The sequence below is a fragment of the Crotalus tigris genome, unplaced genomic scaffold (assembly GCF_016545835.1).
Source record: "Crotalus tigris isolate CLP2741 ecotype Arizona unplaced genomic scaffold, ASM1654583v1 scf7180000023627.613776, whole genome shotgun sequence".
NCBI classification, from domain to species: domain Eukaryota; kingdom Metazoa; phylum Chordata; class Lepidosauria; order Squamata; family Viperidae; genus Crotalus; species Crotalus tigris.
The window spans coordinates 472,203-491,217 of NW_024100088.1; the positions used below are offsets into that span (position 1 = coordinate 472,203).

The 19,015-nt window shown below is 41.2% G+C and overlaps 1 protein-coding gene across 7 annotated transcripts in view; it reads right to left on the reverse strand.

Annotated features, from left to right (window-relative positions):
* Positions 1–19,015, reverse strand: part of LOC120297518 (glycoprotein Xg-like) — a 93,561-nt gene that overhangs the window by 48,202 nt on the left and 26,344 nt on the right. For 2 of the 7 annotated variants that reach the window (XR_005553818.1, XR_005553816.1), the window contains exon 6: positions 14,964–15,077. The exons of 1 other annotated variant lie outside the window; for it this stretch is intronic. Coding sequence is in view for 1 of the 6 variants with exons in the window: in XM_039320240.1 (XP_039176174.1) it covers positions 15,070–15,077 (8 nt within the window). In the remaining 5 variants the exon portion in view is untranslated. Of the gene's footprint in view, positions 1–4,848; positions 6,162–12,135; positions 15,078–19,015 lie in introns of those variants that run through there. 4 more of the 7 variants (XR_005553820.1, XM_039320240.1, XR_005553817.1 and 1 more) reach the window with 3 other exon arrangements.

Below are 19,015 nucleotides of genomic sequence, written 5' to 3' on the forward strand. Positions count from 1 at the left end.
CCACTTACCAGGGGTTCTACAGCTCGATGCCCTTCTCTTCCGCACTTGAATCACCCCATTTGTTTCTTGGCTGTAGCCAGTGGTTTCACTGGTTCGTGTGTCAACTCAGATGGGGAGCGGCTCCATTGTTTTCCTCGGCGGTGTCTTTTCAATATGTGAATCTCTGCTTTCTCTGCCAAGATGTACCATTCCTCAAGTTGGTGTGAGTTCCCTCGGGGCAGGCAAGTGTCATATAGATCATAATTTAGTCTTTCTTTGAAATGGCTAAGGAGGATGTCTTCTGGCCAGTTCAGTTTGCTGGCAATGGCCCAGAATTCTTGTGTATATTCAGCCACCGGGCGTTTGCCTTGCCTCATCGTTTTTATCCTTTTGCGGGCTTTGCGATCAGCCAGGGGGTCTTCAAATCGTCTTCTCAGAGAGGACATGAAATGGTTGAAGTTGCTGAGTTCTGGGGCATTGGAGTCATGCAAGTTCACCACCCAATCAGCAGCCGGTCCATCCAGGGCAGACTGCACGATCCGGATGCGGGCTTTGTCACTGGGGATGTCCTGCCCGTATTCCTCCATGTAGCTGAGGACTTGGGTTAGGAAAAACCCCAAGCGTGTTGGCTCCCCTTTGAATTTCACCTCCAACGGCGGATGTCTTGGAATGGATTGGTGCCTCCGTTGTTGGTGGTAGTGTCTTCCGTCCAGATCGCCATCTGTGGTCCGGTAAGGGGTAGGGACTATTGGATCAGCAGATGTCCCCGGGGTTGCAGGTTCCACGTCCCCCTCGGTGTCTCTCCCTTTGCGGCTCCAGGAGCTGGGGCGGCCGTAGGGCTCAGGATTCTCCTCTCCTAGGGAGCTGAGAGTTCTCTTCATCAGGTCGATAGCTTTCTCTAGGATACAGTCTGAGTACGGTGCCCAGCTTCCTCCCTCTTCACTTGCGTGCAGGGATTTCTCCATCTCCTGCTTCCATTCTGGTTGCTTGGTCCCCCGTCTCAGGGTCACCTTTCTTGATTCCTTTCCCCACTCACTTTTCTTTCCAATGCCCATTCACCAGCGAGGCTTGTGGTCCCGTGTCTCCACCACTTCTTCTCCTGAGGAATCTGACCTCTCGGACCCCAACATCTGGCAAGGTTCCAGTTGGGTCAGCAGCTCTCTTTCCAGGGAGTTCTCCCCCTTTCTTGCTCCATTGTCTGACATGGCAATTTTTTGCAAAATCCCCCGGCAAGGGTCTCCCTTCCAGGTGGATTAATTTTGCAAGTCCTGTCTAATGTAAGGACCCACCCCACTTTGCATCTTAAGAAGACAGAACTCTTGGAATAATTCTTCCAACAGGAATCCTTTATTAAGAGAATGTGGTTGCAGGCGTTCTAGACAGGACTTGGGGTCCAAGCTCTCCAATTCAAGGTTTTAAGGGGTTCCCCAGTAGCCCCACCCAATCAACTCCCTCTTTCAGCGACAGTCTCGGTCATTACACTTCCACCCCCTTTTCATTACTGCCCGGCTGGATGGAGACTTCAAAGAAACTACATGAAAGGAAATGGTTCCATTCTTATGGTTAGTTCTTTTGCAATACACACATTCAGTTTCTTTGAAGTATACTGAAGAAAGTGAGGGCCATAAAACCCCTTTGTTCACCCCCTTCTCTCCCTCTTATGGCAGAATCCAGAGAAGGCAGAATTGGGGTTTTCTATATTTGATAACTATAGATGAAATATAATTGGATTCTGACATAACCAATAAATATTAAATACTGTCCAACTTGAATATATAACAGAAGGAGGAAGCTTGAGAGTTCACAAGTTTAATGCTGTATGGAATGAAACTATGTCTGAATCTGGATGTTCTGCTACGGATACACGAAGCCTCCTCCCAGAAAGTAACAAGGAAAACAGGTCATGAAGAGGATGTTAGTGTCCCAGATGATCTTATGGATCCTGCTCAAGCAACGCTTTTGTGCTATGTCCTGGATGGGAGGAAGGGAGCTGTCAATGATCTTTTCAGCCATCCCCACCATTCTCTGCACTGCCTTCCTGTCTGAAGGAGTGATGCTTCCAAACCAGACTGTGATGCTGTATGAAGGATGCTCTCGATCATCCCCCTGTAGAAAGTGGTAAGGATAGGGGAAGGAAGATGTGCTTTTCTCATGCAATGCAGAAAATGCAGGCACTGCTATGCCCGCTTCATTAGTTTCTCACTATTGAGCGACCAAGCCAGCCTACTCGTTAGCTGCACACCCAGGAATTTGATGCTGGTAACCATCTTCACAGGTGAATCATTAATGCACAGAGAAGTGTGGCTGTGCCTGCCTTTTCTGAAATCAACAATGATCTCTTTGGTTTTTCCAGAATTTAAAACTAAGCTGTTTTCTTTATACCAGTTCTTTACACCCCTCAACCTCCTTGTGGTAAGCTTCCACCTTGTCATCCTGAATAAGGCCTACTACTGTTGTATCATCTGCGAACTTCACAATATGGTTGGTGGCAAACCTAGCACAACAGTCATAGGTTAACAGGGTGAACAGCAGCGGACTTAAGATGCAGCCTTGAGGAGAACCTGTGCTCAAGAAAATAGTATTAGAGGTATTTGTCCCAACTCGCACATATTGGGGCCTGTTGGTAAGAAAATCAAGAATCCAGTTGCATATAAGGAAAGGGGTGAAAATGGATAGGATTTCTTATAAGCAATTGACTAAGTGGGAAGGGAATAAGTGGCAATTAAAATCGATGGAGGATTTATTGCAAGAAAACATTATTTATTCTTGGTTTCAGTATAGGCAGTTATTAGAAAGATGGAGTATAGATCAAAAAACGGGTTTTATTGCGGAAGATGTCAATTTGGTGAAACAAATTAGAGATCAAAATCGAGCCCATATAAAAAGAGTTTATAATGTCTTGGTGGAATTGGACTTAGAAACAGAATTAGTTAAGGATTGTATGGTTAAGTGGGCTCAAAATTTTGAAGAGCCGATTTTACTAGATACATGGGAGATAATTTGGGTTAGGAATGTTAAGTTTACCCAAGCTCAAAATTTACGAGAAAATTTTTATGAAATGTTTTATAGATGGCACCTTGATCCACAAAAGATGTCTTGTATGTACTCTAATTTACAGCCCAAATGCTGGAGATCTGGTTGTATGGATGCAACTTATTATCATATTTGGTGGTCTTGTAGAAATATAAAGGCTTTTGGGATTAAGATTTGGTGGAATATTCAAAAAATTTTTAATAGAAAGATAAAATTTACACCACAATTATTTTTGTTAGGTATTATTGAAGATTGTGATAGCAAAGAGATTATTTTAATGTTGAATTTTATTATGGCAGCAAGGTTATTGATTGGGCAATATTGGAGAAAAGACTCCTTGCCTACCTTAGAGGAATGGTTTTTTAAAGTTTCTTATTTATCAGAAATGGCAAAAATATCGGCTTATCTGAAAGACCATTCACAAGAGAGATATAACTCTGTATGGAAAAGATGGGTAAATTTTGTTCAGAACAAATATGGGATTAGAAAGTATTATTTAGCTTTTGAATAACTTATTGTATAAAGTTGTTATGTTTAGATTTGTTGATTTTATTGTAATGGAGTTAAAGGACTTTAAAAGTTTTTTAGGATTTATGTATAATTGTTTGATGTTCACTCAATTTCTTATATTCTTTTTTTGTTGTTTTTAGCTCTGTATTCAGCTCTGGGAAGGGGGGGGTGTTAATGGGAGGAGGGAGGGAGAGAGGTGGGGAGGGATTTTATTGTAAAATGTTTATAAAAATTTCAATTAAAAATAAAAGAATCCAGGTGCACAAAGGAGTGTTTAAGCCTAAAAGGCCCAGTTTGTCTACTAGATGCTGGGGAATGATTGTGTTAAACGTCGAATTGAAGTCAACAAACAACAAACGCACGTGAGTATTTCTTTCCTCTAAGTGTTTTACAATTCTTTAAACCAGAACTATATTTCATGGGATTGTGGATCAGCTACTGGTGTGGCTTTTGGGAAGAAATGTAGACAGATATGATAAGTACTACAGAGCCTTATGATAAACCCAGATAATAAAGGTAAAGATTTCCCTTGTCCTATTATGTCTGACTCTAGGGGTTGGTAAGCCATCTAACATCATCATTAATCAGCAGACGGCCATAATTCAGAACAAAAAGATTTGAAACCAGTGGTGGTGTTGCCCAATGGAACCCCATACTCAGGTCTTTCAATCCAAGGGTGTCAGGGCCCACTTCAATACCTCATCCTAAGAAAGTAGAACTCGTGGAAGCAGTTGCTTCCAAAAGGAGCTTTTATTAGGAGAAGTTGATAGCAGGCATAATAGACAGGATCTGAGGGTTTCCCATTCAGATCAATAGATTAAAAGTGTCCCAAGCAACTCCCACCCCATAGTTCATCTGGTCAATTCAAACAGGCCAATCCCCAGGTGTTAAGTCCATTGTGGGAAAAAGGAGATAACATCAGGCTGTCTTGGTGCAGCAGAGATGTTTTGTCAACTTTTCGCACCTTTCCTTGTGAACACAGAGATAAACCAGTTGCCAGAGGTGCATTCCTTTCTTCTCCCCCCCCCTTACTAACTGACAGCGAGGGGTTAGATAGTTCACAGAAGAAATATGCAGAAACAGCAAAGTGTTACATTGTGGCGATAGAGGAAGTCAAAGCAATAACCCACAAGCAATTTCCCCCTCCCCTCCAGGAGTATGGCAGAACCCAGGAAGGAAAAAGAGTAAGGGTTTGGGTTAGTAACAAAGAAAAGAGGTCCATTAAGATATGGGTTTTGACTTCGGGCTTTCCTATGGGCTGCAAATGGCTGGCAGGGAAATACAATCCCCCAGAATTGATGAGGCAAGGCAAATAAATGAACAGAATGAAGGAAGAAGTATATTTAGGTGAAAAACATTACATATATTTAAACACAATTTATCTTTCCTGTGTAATTCATTATGTTTTTTTTCTGTCAGATTAAAATATAAGAAAGGGGTGGCATTCTTAATAATGGTTCTGGAGCTCAACCAAGTCTTTGGGCCTCAGATTGTGGACCTTTGTTTTCAACATTTGTCTTATCTTAAATTACAAACACCAGGTATGGGAAGAAGATTCACCTGGGCCTGGGACATGATAAAGCGTTAAAACCTCTTTCTTCCACTATAGTACATTCTTTCCTGATATGTCAGTGATTTATTTAGCTGACATATTTGATGTGACTTTCACCATAAGAGTGATGCAAGAGTCATGCATGATGAATTATCTTGCAGTCTTCCAACACTGAGTGGGTGGTAACAGAAAGTAGAAGTTACAGATCAAGCATTACAGAGGGCCAATCCCTAAGGCTACAGTTTGCCTCTGCATGCTTCTTTTAAAATAACCATTTACAGCAGGGTTTAAAGAAAATGAATTCTATTAAAAATCAGATTTTGCACAAAATCATTTTCTGAAGCACACATCTCACCACAACCAAGCATCATTTGGAATAAATAACATTTGGAGGGAAAAAAATCTGAAAGAACTATATTTATTTCTCTGTTGCACAGCCATCCTCCTCTTCTCTACCATATGGTTTTTCCAAACAGCTTTCAAGAAAATTTTCCATTATCATAAACTAATCAAAAACTTTTTAATTTTCTTCATGTGTTGCCAGGCCTTTTTCATTTTCTTTCCATTATTTCTTAGAAGCAGGACCTAATGCAAATGACAAACACTTTCCTCTGCCTACAGAGCCCCTATTTTCCTCTGCCAAGCTTTCTAATCACAGCTGTGATCTCACCCTCTCTTGGTAACCTTTTGTGGCAGCCCTTTATTTTGTTAGCAGGCTAGTATCCTTTTCATTTACAAACATTATCCACAGAATAATGGCTGCTTGAAGGCAGTAAGAAAATAAATGCTGGTGAAAAGTGAGTGTTTGGGGGAGGGGAGCTCCTCTAATGCGCCAAGTGAAAAACCACTTTCTTTCTGTCTTGATGATGAGTATATTAGATTAGAACAGAGAAAGAGCATCTGTAGAAATGGGTTCAACAGCATCTAAATGGTAGGATTTGGGCAATCAAAATCCATCATTGTTTATGTGTATTGCATGTATCTTATGCAGATGTTTTAAAAGGGGAGGCTTCCATTCTTCCTGTTGATGCTGTTTACCTATGCAGATCCTCTGCTGTGAAGTTCCTCCACTCAGTTTATTCAAACACTGCAACAGCATTCAGAAGAAAGACAGAATCATACAATGAAGTTAGACACTAATGCTTGCTTATACAGATTTCCATGATCTGCCACAATTGCAGCCCATTGTGAATGGCATATCTGATCATTCATTCAACCATTATGTCATTATCTGCACCTGGTACCTACTGTAACTGGGAGAAGGGAAAGGAGGGAAGGAAAAGGAAGAGAAGGGAGGAAAGAGCAGAGAAGAAGAGAGAAGGGAAGAAGATTGAGGGGAAGAATAGAAGAGGGAAGGGAAGCCATCCCTTAATTAATATACAATTTACATTTCAAATAGACAAGATACTTCCCCAACTTGTTGAAGAAACCAGTTCATGCAAGGTAGGATGATGGGAGCAGTAGTCCGGGTGCTAGAAGGAAGTGAGAGATGACTCAAAGAACCTATGCCAGTGGTGGCGAACCTATGGCACGAGTGCCAGAGGCAGCACTCGGAGCCCCCTCTGTGGGTACGCACACCATTGCCCCAGCCCCGCCTCCTCCCATGGCCCCCTCCTCACCAGCAGCCCCTCTGGAGGAGAGTCGCCCCCTGGCAACAGAGACAAGACTCCGCCCTTGCACCCCATAGCATGCAGATGATGCTGTGGGGTGTGGGCAGAGGGCATGGCTGATATGGTGCTGCAGGACTGCCTGGTGATCTGCTGTAGCAGGCCATGGAGGCGATGCATGGCCCTACAGGTGGGTGAGGAAGGGGGTGGGTGGGGGCAGAGCAGGCAGGGCAGGAGGCGGAGCAGGGGCGGGGAGGTGGTTTTTGGGCACCCGATTTCTAAAAGGTTCACCATCACTGACCTATACTATCAAATACTGTTTCAAATAAGGATGATTGCAGATGGAGGAGAGGATTACAATAGGAAAGCAAAGATTTTATGAAATAAGATAAATTTTGGAAGAGGGAGACAAGAAAAGTTGTTTGGTGAAAGGGAAGAAATAACTGCCTGGGCAAATGTTGACAACAGTCAATACAGTTTGATGGATAAGTATTGGAAAGAGCAGAAGCAACAGAAAATAAAAGGGATAAAGGAAAAGAAAAGTGGTAGGGGAGGGGCTGAAGCCTTTGAATGTTAGCAAACTCTACTGGATGCAGAATTCATTATCCCATCATGCCAGGTTGCAGGAAAGACAGGCAGAAGATGATTAAGAATGGAGCAATTCACTTTCACTTTATTCTAAAATTAGGGCCAGGGCAGAAAATAGCATGTAATCATCTTGATACATGTAGAGGTGAGAGACAGGCAAAGGTCGTGCGCAGAATACTGCCCCCCCCCAACGCTTGTGTCTTTTCTCTGTATCTATCTCCCCCCCTCACATTACCATAGTGATGTGAAAGTGTGCAGGTCTGTGTGACCTTGGCCAGTTTGATAAGGCTGGCTGGTGAACAACAAGTTTCCCTGTTTATGGCCTCTAGCTTTTTACTCTTGAGGATTGGTAAAGGATTTTAGCCAATGAAATGCTATTGCCATGCAGTAACTTTTGCTATTTGTAAAACTCTATATAAACAATAAATGCTGTGTAGGGAGCGGCCATTTCTTTGCACCCTTCAATGACTAAGGACTGATTACTACAGCTGGCACCCTCAGCAGGGACATTTCATTTTGGGACCCCTATGGGAAGAAGCAGCTGCCAACATACTTACCATCATCTGGAACAGAACCCTAAGTGCACTTTCGTCTTACGAGACCCCTCAGTGAGTAAGTATGGGCTGTAAATTATCTCACCCTCAGCAAAAGCACGTACAGGAGCTCAGACTCCTGCTACAGAAGTCAGGCGTGGCAACGCTTGAAACAGACATAAGGAAGCTGATTGTGGAGATAGGAAAACAGTGTTCTTTGAATCCTGAGCATCGGACGCTTAGGCTAAAAGATAGAGCATAAATTACATCTTGAACCTTGGGCTTCAGTATAAACATCTATAGTGTTCAGTCCTGTCAGGTAAGGAAGAAAAAAATGGACCCAAATACTTCAGAAGGGCAATTAACTATCAGCCCCCTTCTGCTTGCAACTAAGTAAAATTTATTCCTCCTAAAAACATCTTTAATTGGATTTTCAGCTTCTTCTGAAGAGGCTAATTCGTTTGCTGTTAGAGACATGAATCAAAATGTACTCCCTCAGAGTGAAGTGTTTTGAGCAATCGGAATGCTTTGAAACTCTGCAATCTGTTAAGTTAACCCTGTCTGGTTGTGTTTTGTGTTATGTGTGTATGTGTGGCCACTCAGAACATTATGCTTGGGCTTGGAATGATGAGAAAAATGGGAGATCACTTTTTGGTTGAAATCACCTTGTCATTTTTCTCACTTCTTGCAAAACAAATTATATGTCTAAATAAATGTTGGTGTAACAGTATTTGTGTATATACGTTTGTCTGTGTTGTTTTGTGTTATTCCAAGACTTGGAAGAGGCTCAAAGCCCTCTCTGATAACAACAATACAAAAAGGCCTTGCTAAGAATATATGGTTTGCCTGGAGAAAGTATGAAATGAAATAATTGTATGTGGAAGGGTTTTATGCAAACAGTCAGTATGGAACTGAATGAGTTAATTTGTTGAAGTGTGTGTTAGCCTTCAAAACCCACCCATTTTCTCCCAAACTGTGAAAATAATAGTAAATATTTGTATGAGAAGAATTTCATGGAGAATGTATGAGAGAATTTATTGAAAAATGCATATGAAGGAGATGAAACTATTTTTTGGTGGTGATATCCCCCCCCCCCCAGTCTCTTTTGGCTGGCTGCGTTGCTTAAAGAGCCAGAGACAGGAAGGAGGGGGGGAACTATTCGTTTAAATTATTTTTTTCCTCTGCTTGGAATTGTAATCTGAGAAGAGTGGAGTGAATCTGAAACTTGACATTCACCTATGCAGTTTCGGCAAATAAATTTTTTACTCAAAGGAGAAACAATAATGTTGGACAATATTTTTTAATATCCAACAACCAAAAGAACTAACTGAATTACTTTGTTATAGATTTATAAATGTTTAACCTATTTATATAAAATTTGTTTCCATCTGAATGGACCTTGCTTAAATTGAAGCACCAAAGATACAATTTAATTGGCTTTCAGAAAATATAAAATGATTTAGGATTGCAATAAGTCCCAGAAAAAATATAGTTGCACAAATTGCTGACATCATGAATACTCAATTTGTGGACAGAATTCCACACTTTTGATTTTTTCTTACTAGTAAATTACTTAACGGAATATGAACTGTAATTGAAGTGCAGAAAGTATATTGAATTGAATAATATTTACTTATCGCACATTCCATCCCAAAATGTTTTATTTTTTATCCAGGTGGTTGCTAAAATGATAACCTTAGGACACACAAGAGCTTGCCGTCGAAAAGGAACTGATTAATTAATATTGTTTTCAAAAATAACTTATCTCTTTAATGTGCTTTAACTGACTATATAGGCTGTATTTCATATCATTTGCCTAATGATCTTTGACTTGCTTGTTTAATGACTTTTTCCTTTCCAGTCCAGCCACTGCTTTCTTCCTCTTTCTCCCTTGCCACAAGTTATTGCTTTTTCTGATGGAGGGTGAATGAGAGGAGCAATTGCTTACAAGGATGATACCTGGAAAGTGTCCTACACTACAATGCAACCCTTATCACAATGCTCAGAATTATTTTAGCTTTTAAAACCTTTTCTCAACAGTCTTTTAACTTAATCTCTGACTCTCATTATGTGTGCCAACTTACTTTTACTTCTTCAGGTGCTTACATCACGCCCAGGATTGGCCCCAATCTTATGACTTTGTTTTTAACTTTGCAGCAGCTGCTCCAGAACTGAAAACATTTATAATTTTGTTTCTCATATACACAATCATTCCTCCCTTCCTGGGCCTAATTTTTTTTATGTCTTTTATGTGGTTTTGCCTCTAATCAACTATGACAAATGGACGTTATCCATGTTCTCTCTTTTTGGCTTCCTAGAAATGTATATTCATAAATAGGTATTTAGGAACAATTTCCCCCACCTCTACAAGGGGAAACAGCTTCACATGTTATTTTTCATCTTTTTTGGGCCATTACAGCCCTGAGTAAACCCTCTTCCCTAAAAACTGACAATGGGCCAGCCTATTTTTCAGTGGCCTTTTTACAATTTTGTACAACCTGAAATATTGTTTTTACTCATGGTCTTCTCTATAATTCCATGGGTCAAGCTATCGTGGAACGTGCTAATTGGTCTTTCAAGGACTGCCTTCACAAACAAATAAAAAAGGATGGATTATCTAGGGTACCCAATTTGTCGTGGGTAATACAACAGGTTCAAAAAGTATTATTTACATTACACCAATTGAATATTTCCATTCAAAATTTGACCGCTTATCAGAGACACTTTTAACAGAAAACAAGCTTGCCTCTACCTCTGGTATATTATCGGGCATTACCAGACAAATCATGGTTGGGACCAGTCCCTCTGATCACTTGGGGGCAGGGCTACGCTGCTGTGCTTACTCCAACAGGACCTTTGCAGATTCCAGCGCGTTGTGATCACCCAGCCAGGGATATCGTGGCACCAGTCCCTGGACCCAGTCTCAGAAATGGCAAGGGTGACTCTACAGATGGCACAGCAAGTAATTCAATCCTGACATGCCAGGCAGCCAGTGACGTGGGGAGATGTAAAGAACTTGATCCCCAAGAACCTGTGCGCTGCCATTTTTGCAGTTTTAACTGCAAATTTCTTATCCATCATTTGTTTATGTTTGATCATTAACATCTGCCCTTTGACAACTGTAACTGTCATCCCACTCAAACAATCATTCGAACAACGAATGAAGCAAAATCTAACATCACACAAAATGACTTCTTTTGTTTATCTGAAATGTATGACATGGAAAATTTGCTTTCTACATGTTTAGTCTTTGTTTGCACCCCTTCTGCAGTAATTCAAAACTTCACTGACTCTGGGAGGTTATTGCTTAAAAAACCTCACTGTCATCGCATTGGCTCACCTGCTTTAAATTGCACAGCTTCAATAGAGACTTCCTTTCATTTTGGACATGCTTGGCTACTGCAAGGAAGGTTTTTTACGTGTGGTCAAGAAACTTTAAATTATATTCCTGCTAATATTAGTGAAGTGCAATGTTACCTCAGCCAGCTGATTCCTGTTTTGCTTTCCAAACAACAAGTTCACATGAACCATTCTCCATGTGGTGTTACACTAGACAATACTTGTGACTCTGAGAAAACCTTACTTTGTAGCATTGGCTATATCTCTAGTGAGCGTGCCAGGACTTGCTGTTCGTGCTCACCTCAACATTAATGCTATTACATGAAATTTGGCAAAAACAATTAATACTACTTCTTCCACTATTTCAGCGATCAACCATGAGCTGCAAGATTTGAGAAAGGCTATTTTACAATTGATTATTTGCTTCTACGCCAACATTTGGGTTGTGAAAGTTTTGAGGGCATGCGTTGTTTCAATATTTCTGATAATTCACGAACCATCCAGCACCAGATTTATATTTTACACAATTTGGCCTCTGATTTGAAAATTGGTACCTTAGGATCTTTATGGGTGCTGTTTATGTAATGTATTTCTTTCATTTTGCAATATATGTATTAGAGCTTTAAATCCCAGCAGATCCTCTCTCCCATTGCCTCAGGGTCAAGTTTTGGCCCTATATTAACAACTCCAAGGATGCTCCTCTCCTGATTATAATCCTTTTATTAACCCCACTTACGGCGATATTTCGTCTAACAAAACAAAAAGGAGTGAGATGTAGAGGTGAGAGACAGGCAAAGGTCGTGCGCAGAATACTGCCCCCCAACGCTTGTGTCTTTTCTCTGTATCTATCTCCCCCCCTCACATCACCATAGTGATGTGAAAGTACGCAGGTCTGTGTGACCTTGGCCAGTTTGATAAGGCTGGCTGGTGAACAACAAGTTTCCCTGTTTATGGCCTCTAGCTTTTTACTCTTGAGGATTGGTAAAGGATTTTAGCCAATGAAATGCTATTGCCATGCAGTAACTTTTGCTATTTGTAAAACTCTATATAAACAATAAATGCTGCGTAAGGAGCGGCCATTTCTTTGCACCCTTCAATGACTAAGGACTGATTACTACAGATACATTTATATTTTCAGATTATCTGATATCTCTCTTAAACTCTCTTGGTATAATTATACTGTTAGATTATTTGTTTGTTTGTTTGTTTGTTTGTTTAGCATATGGCATACAAGGCCAGGGAGGCTACAATGTTATGTACTTTAGTAGAAGTCCTGGCAGCTGACAGTCACTAGTCCGGGAATGTGGGAGCTCACCCTATCCTACAAAGTTGGATTCGAACCACCAGAGTACTAGCAAATGCTCAGCACATCCAGTGTCTTTAAGCCTCTGCACCACTGCACCCCTTACTGTTAGATATATCTGATATTAGAGATTTAATCTTTTCAACATACTTTATGCATTTATTCCCATAGTCACTCATTAAGTCATACAGTGGTTCAAGTTCAGCTGAGCATCATCTATGATGAATGGGTATAATATATTGGCATTTGAGTGATCAGCAAGTAGATTATGCTACTAAACTGTACTTATGCCCATGGATAAAGGTGGTATAATGATGAGAGAAAGTTTGTGAACCCTTTAAAATTTTCTATAATCCTGCAGTATACAATGATCTGTAGTGTGATCTACCCTTCTATATTCTATTAATAAAGTGATTTGGGCTTAAAACACAAATGCATAGAAACATAAAACAATATATTTTATGGAATACACTGAGCCAACATTCTGTCCATCTGTCTGTGTTGGGAAGAAAGTATGTGAAGCTTTAGATTTACTAACTGGTGGCACCTTTGTCAGCAACAATTATTTCAACTTCAAATATGCCAGGCAACTAGCAGACAAAATAGATTGAATTTGTTCAGAATTGGGCTCCAGTTGGGCACATCAAGGTCGCTGGAGGTACGGTCTTACTTGGTTACCTAGGAAGATTTGATTCTGTAATTCTTGAAGAAGTAGGCATGATCCTAGGGATCTACTTGTTGGAGCCCTGCCTCTTATGGCTTCTGAAAGTTGCTTGGGAGGTGATATCAGCTTTCTTAAGAGAGGGGATGGTTGGTGGGGGTAGTGGTACACTGCCATGGCCCTCAATAGACTAACCAGACTGGACAATGTTCATCCACTCTCCAGTCTTCTCTTCTCAGAGAAGATTATTGGCAAGGTACAATAATTGTGTTGCGCTTACAAAAGATACTAGAATCTTCTCAGCATTCCCGATAATCTGGAAAAAAAAGATTACTGGATCTGGATCTTTTCTGGTCAGGTTCCAGGTTTGGATATAGTATTGAGATGGTTGGTCATGCTTGTTAATCATGGCTGGTCATGCTTATTAATAACCTATAATGGTGTTGGGATAAAGATGATGCTTCTAGACCTCTCAGTGGCTTTTGATATCATTAACTATAATATATTTTTGGTCCTCTTATTTGGATCAGATTCTGGAGCACAACACTGCAGTGGTTCTTTGTTATTGGTTCCAGTCTGTACTGGTGGAGAGAGGGATAGTTAGCCAAAGACTTGAGACACAGTCTTAACCTTTAGCAAGACTGGATGCTCTGGATGCTTAGTCCTTTTGGTTCTGGAGATTTTCTAGCAGTGATGGGAAAGCCTTGCTAACGCTATGTAATATCCTGTTACATGAGCTTCATTGGTTACCAGTTGGTTTCTGCATGCAGATCGTGATGTTAGTTGTTAACTATAAAGCTCCATATGGCATAGAAACTAATTATTTGAAGAAATACCTATTTTTTGTAGTCTCAGCCTATCCTTTGCAATTCAACATGTCTAGCTTTGGATATCATTGATTAAACTATGCCACTGAGGCACAGGAAACAGGCCTTTTCTGTTTCAGTACTTAGCCGTTACAGCAATATCTCTTCAGATATTGTACTATCCCCATTTCTTTCCCAACATTGAGACATTTTTAAAAACTTGATTTATCCCCAGGCATATGGTTGGGAGGCTTAGCAGGCCAATTTCAGTTGGAAGAGATGTGATTGGATGTTATGTTATTCTTTGGATGATTTTTTTTTACTTTACTTCCTTTCACTTGTAAAACTGTCCAGAGTTGTTTTGATGTTTGATGGCCTAAAAACATAATTAATGACCAACCAAGTATTTTCATACTTGATCAGTTCTGGACATCAGCTGGAGATATCTTTGCCCTTTACAAAACTGCTTCAAATCATTAATATTTTGGGCTATTTTAATGAACTTCTATAGAGAGTTAGGAAGATAGTTTGGGAGTAAATAGGCAAGAACAATTATGTAAGCAAATATTCCTTAACTCCTGGGAAACATGATAACATAAGGAAAAGCCTCAGGTAGGCCCCTCCCTGATTCACAGGGATATAAAAGAGAAGTGAGGTCAATTACATTCACGTTTGTATCTCTTATGATAATGTATCCTAATAATGGATAATTTTCTGGTGGAGTCTTCCTGATCTACTCTATCCCAAAAGGCTGACTAATCTTTAATCAGGTTATGCCAGAACATTTCAGTTAGGGCCAGGATTGGGTGATTCCAAAACACATCTTTTCTGCTTTTAGCTATTCTTTTGTTGAATAAATCAGATGCTTAGGACCTCCTCCCCCCACACACAATGTTATCCTTTGATTCAAAATGTTGCACCTTTTTAGCTGCAATAGTGTTACCATAGTTTCCCTAACTGGCAATTAGACTCTCACACTTTTTGTAGGAATTTTGACCCATTTCTCCTTGCTGAACTGCTTCACCAGAGTAACATTTATTTACATTACTTACATTTACTTGCAAAAATTACTTGTTTCTGCTCCTGCCATATTATTTTTGTTGGATTGTGGTCTGCCTTCTGACTTGGCCATTGCAAAACACTGAACTTGATCTTCATTCATTCTCCTGAAATTTTAAATTTATGTTTAGAATCATTATCCTGCTGCATGATTCCCTTTCATTTCAATTGACAATCTAGCAGTCTTCTGCAGAGCTTGTAGCAAAGGAGAATTCACATTTCCTTCAAAGATGAAAGTCAGCCCCAGAAGCCCCCAAAGCTGATGTTATGTCCTTACTTGAAGTCGGCTTGAATTCCTTATTGTAGAATATTTGGTTTCCAATAAAGAACAATACTCATGTAGCCAAAAAGTTCTACTTTTGATTGCATATTGTATACTCTAGAAATCTGGATGGGCACCCAGGTACTTTTTGGCAAACTTGAGATAAGAATCAAAGTTAATGAGCCATGTCTTTTGTCTTGCTATTCTTCAATGCGTACCATTTTATCCAATGCTTTTTATGGAATCATATTTTAGCCACAATGATAAAAGACTTCCAGTTTCCTGGATGTTTTTCTGGAACTTTGAACTTTATGAATAATTTTACAATGAAAGGAAACAAAATTTGTGAGATGTGGTCAGGGCATGTCTGACCTAAATCAGTCATCACTGCTTAATGTAGAACTACTGACCCTTTAACTGGATTTATTAACAGGGAGGATGGGGTGATTACATTGTTAACACTGGCTTATCAAATATTGGATAACTTTGCTTATGAAAAAATAAATAATGATGTTATATGTCCAGACTTGCTTTACATACAGTAGGATCCACATAAAGTTCTGATAACATTAATAATGAAGATATTGAAACATTCAAAATGGATTTTTAAAAATAGAACTGTGCACTATTTTGTAGAATAAAAAGTTTCATACACAGTTAAGCCTTCTTCTCTTACCCTGTATATTCATGGAGTCAAATATACAAAATCACTGAAGCAAATGTAATCTTTAAACTAAATTGTTACATAATTGCAATATCAGTATTATTTACAGATTATTTCACATCATATTTTTAATAAACTAAAAGTGTATATTTACATATAAGCTGACCAAAAAAAGGATGGATAAAATTAAAAATAAGCAATGGCTATTTGTGTGGTAAAGTTAGAAACTCTGTTGATTTGTTTGTGTGAATCATACCATTCTGGTTTGAGTAGGTCATATTGGGGAGAAGCCATATTGACTGCTAATTATATAGTTAACAGGCTGTGGAGTTCCACCATTAATAACACTCCATATGCCATTCTATATGGGAGAAAGCCATCACTGGCACATTTGAGAATTTTTGGAAGTACTGCATGGGTACATATTCCAAAAGCAATCAGAAGAAAGGGACAACAAAAGGCAAGAAAGCTCAGGTTTGTGAGCTATGAGCCAGGGTCAAAAGGATATCGCTTTAGCGATGGAAGTAAAAGAATTATAATTTCAAGGTCTGTGTCAGAATCCAATTATATTTCATCTTTAAATTATCAAATATAGAAACTCCCAATTCTGCCTTCTCTGGATTCTGCCATAAGAGGGAGAGAAGGGGGAGAGCAAAGGGGCTTTATGGCCCTCACTTCCTTCTTTACACTTCAAAGAGCTGAATGTGTGTTTATTGTAACCTCTAAGCGTTAACATATCAAAGAAGGGTAATTGCCTTTCATGTAGTATCTGAAGTCTCCATCCAGACGGAAGAAAGAAGAAAGGAGGTGGAATTGTGATACTTGAAACTATCACTGGAAGGGGGGTTGATTGGGTGGGACTACTGGGGAACCCCTTAAAACCTTGAATGGGAGAGCTTGGACCCCAAGTCCTGTCTAGCATGCCTGCAACCATTTTCTCTTAATAAAGGATTCCTGTTGGAAGAATTATTCCAAGAGTTCTGTCTTCTTAAGATGCAAAGTGGGGTGGGTCCTTACATTAGACAGGACTTGCAAAATTAATCCACCTGGAAGGAAGACCCTTGCCGGGGGATTTTGCAAAAATTTACCATGTCAGACAATGGAGCAAGAGAGGGGGAAAACTCCCTGGAAAGAGAGCCGCTGACCCAGTTGGAACCTTGCCAGATGTTGGGATCCGAGAGGCCAGATTCCTCAGGAGAAGAAGTGGTGGAGACACAGGACCACAAGCCTCGCTGGTCGATGGGCGTTGGAAAGAAAAGTGAGTGGGGAAAGGAATCAAGAAAGGTGACCCTGAGAAGGGGGACCAAGCAACCAGAATGGAAGCAGGAGATGGAGAAATCCCTGCACGCAAGTGAAAAGGGAGGAAGCTGGGCACCGTACTCAGACTGGATCCTAGAGAAAGCTATTGACCTGATGAAGAGAACTCTCAGCTCCCTAAGAGAGGAGAATACTGAACCCTACGGCCGCCCCAGTTCCTGGAGCCGCAAAGGGAGAGACACCGAGGGGGACATGGAACCTGCAACCCCAGGGACATCTACTGATCCAGGAGCTCCCACCCCCTACCGGACCACAGATGGCAATCTGGACGGAAGGCACTACCACCCACAACAGAGGCACCGATCCATTCCAAGACGTCCACCGTTGGAAGTGAAATTCAAAGGGGAGCCAACACGCTTGGGGTTTTTCCTAACCCAAGTCCTCAGCTACATGGAGGAATATGGGCAGGATATTCCCAGCGACAAAGCCCGCATCCGGATCGTGCAATCTGCCCTGGATGGACCAGCTGCGGATTGGGTAGTGAACTTGCATGACTCCAATGCCCCAGAACTCAGTAACTTCAACCGTTTCATGTCCTCTTTGAGAAGACGATTTGAAGACCCCCTGGCTGATCGCAAAGCCCGTGAAAGAATAACAACGATGAGGCAGGCAAACGCCCAGTGGCTGAGTATACACAAGAATTCCGGGCCATTGCCAGCAAACTGAATTGGCCAGAAGACATCCTCCTTGGCCATTTCAAAGACGGACTAAACTATGATCTATATGATGCTTGCCTGCCCCGAGGGGACCCACATCGACTTGAGGAATGGTACGTCTTGGCAGAGGAAGCAGAGATCGACATATTGAAGAGGCACCGCCGAGGAAAACAATGGAGCCGCCCCCCGCCTGAGCTGACACACCAACCGGTGAAATCATTGGATACAGCCAAGAAGCAAATGGGATGTTTCAAGTGCGGAAGAGAAGGGCATCGAGCTGTAGAATGCCGCTCAAAGGCCCCCCAGCACAACCCAGACAGATCCCCAATCAACAAACCCGGAAAGTATTCAGCTAAGCCAAAACAAACGGCCATGAGAATGATGGAAATTGCAGAAACCCCCACCTCTGCTCACCAAGGGGAAAGGACTCCAGCCTACACCACAGGGCCGGTGGATGCCTCAGATGACAGCTCGGAGGGCGAACCCCTGGTAAGTGGATGCATCACACCCATCTTCAAAACAGTGACTATATTAATCCCCCCCATGCCCGAAGCTGTGAAGGTGAAAGCCTTAATAGACTCTGGCTGTACCCGCTGCCTCATTAGCCCAACACTAGTGGGGAATCTGGGCATCCCATCCAGGAGACTGGAACAACCAATCTCATTTGGCCAGCTAGATGGATCCATAGCAGGGGGGGTGCCAGCTACCCTAGCCACTTTGCCAATACATCTCTCCCTGGGCAACCATGAAGAGGACTTAACGTTTGTGGTGACCCCAGGTATGGAATGCCCAATGATTCTAGGGATGGAATGGTTGAAAAAATGGAACCCCTGGGTAAATTGGAGGACGACAGAAATCAAATTCCCGAAGGGGGACCCTATGGACTTAAAACCCCAAGGGAGGCTACCAGAATCAAGAATAGAAAAAGCATCCATAGGAGAGGAAAAAAGATTAACAGAAATACCAGAGGAATATAGGGACCTTGCTGAAGTCTTCAGTGAGGAGAGGGCGAATGAGCTTCCCCCCCACCGACCCACAGACTGTACCATTGAATTCAAGCCTGGGGCAAAACTCCCGAAGCCCAGATTATACTCCATGAGCCCAAAGGAGAAGGAGGAAATGGAAAGATTTATAAAAAAAAACCTG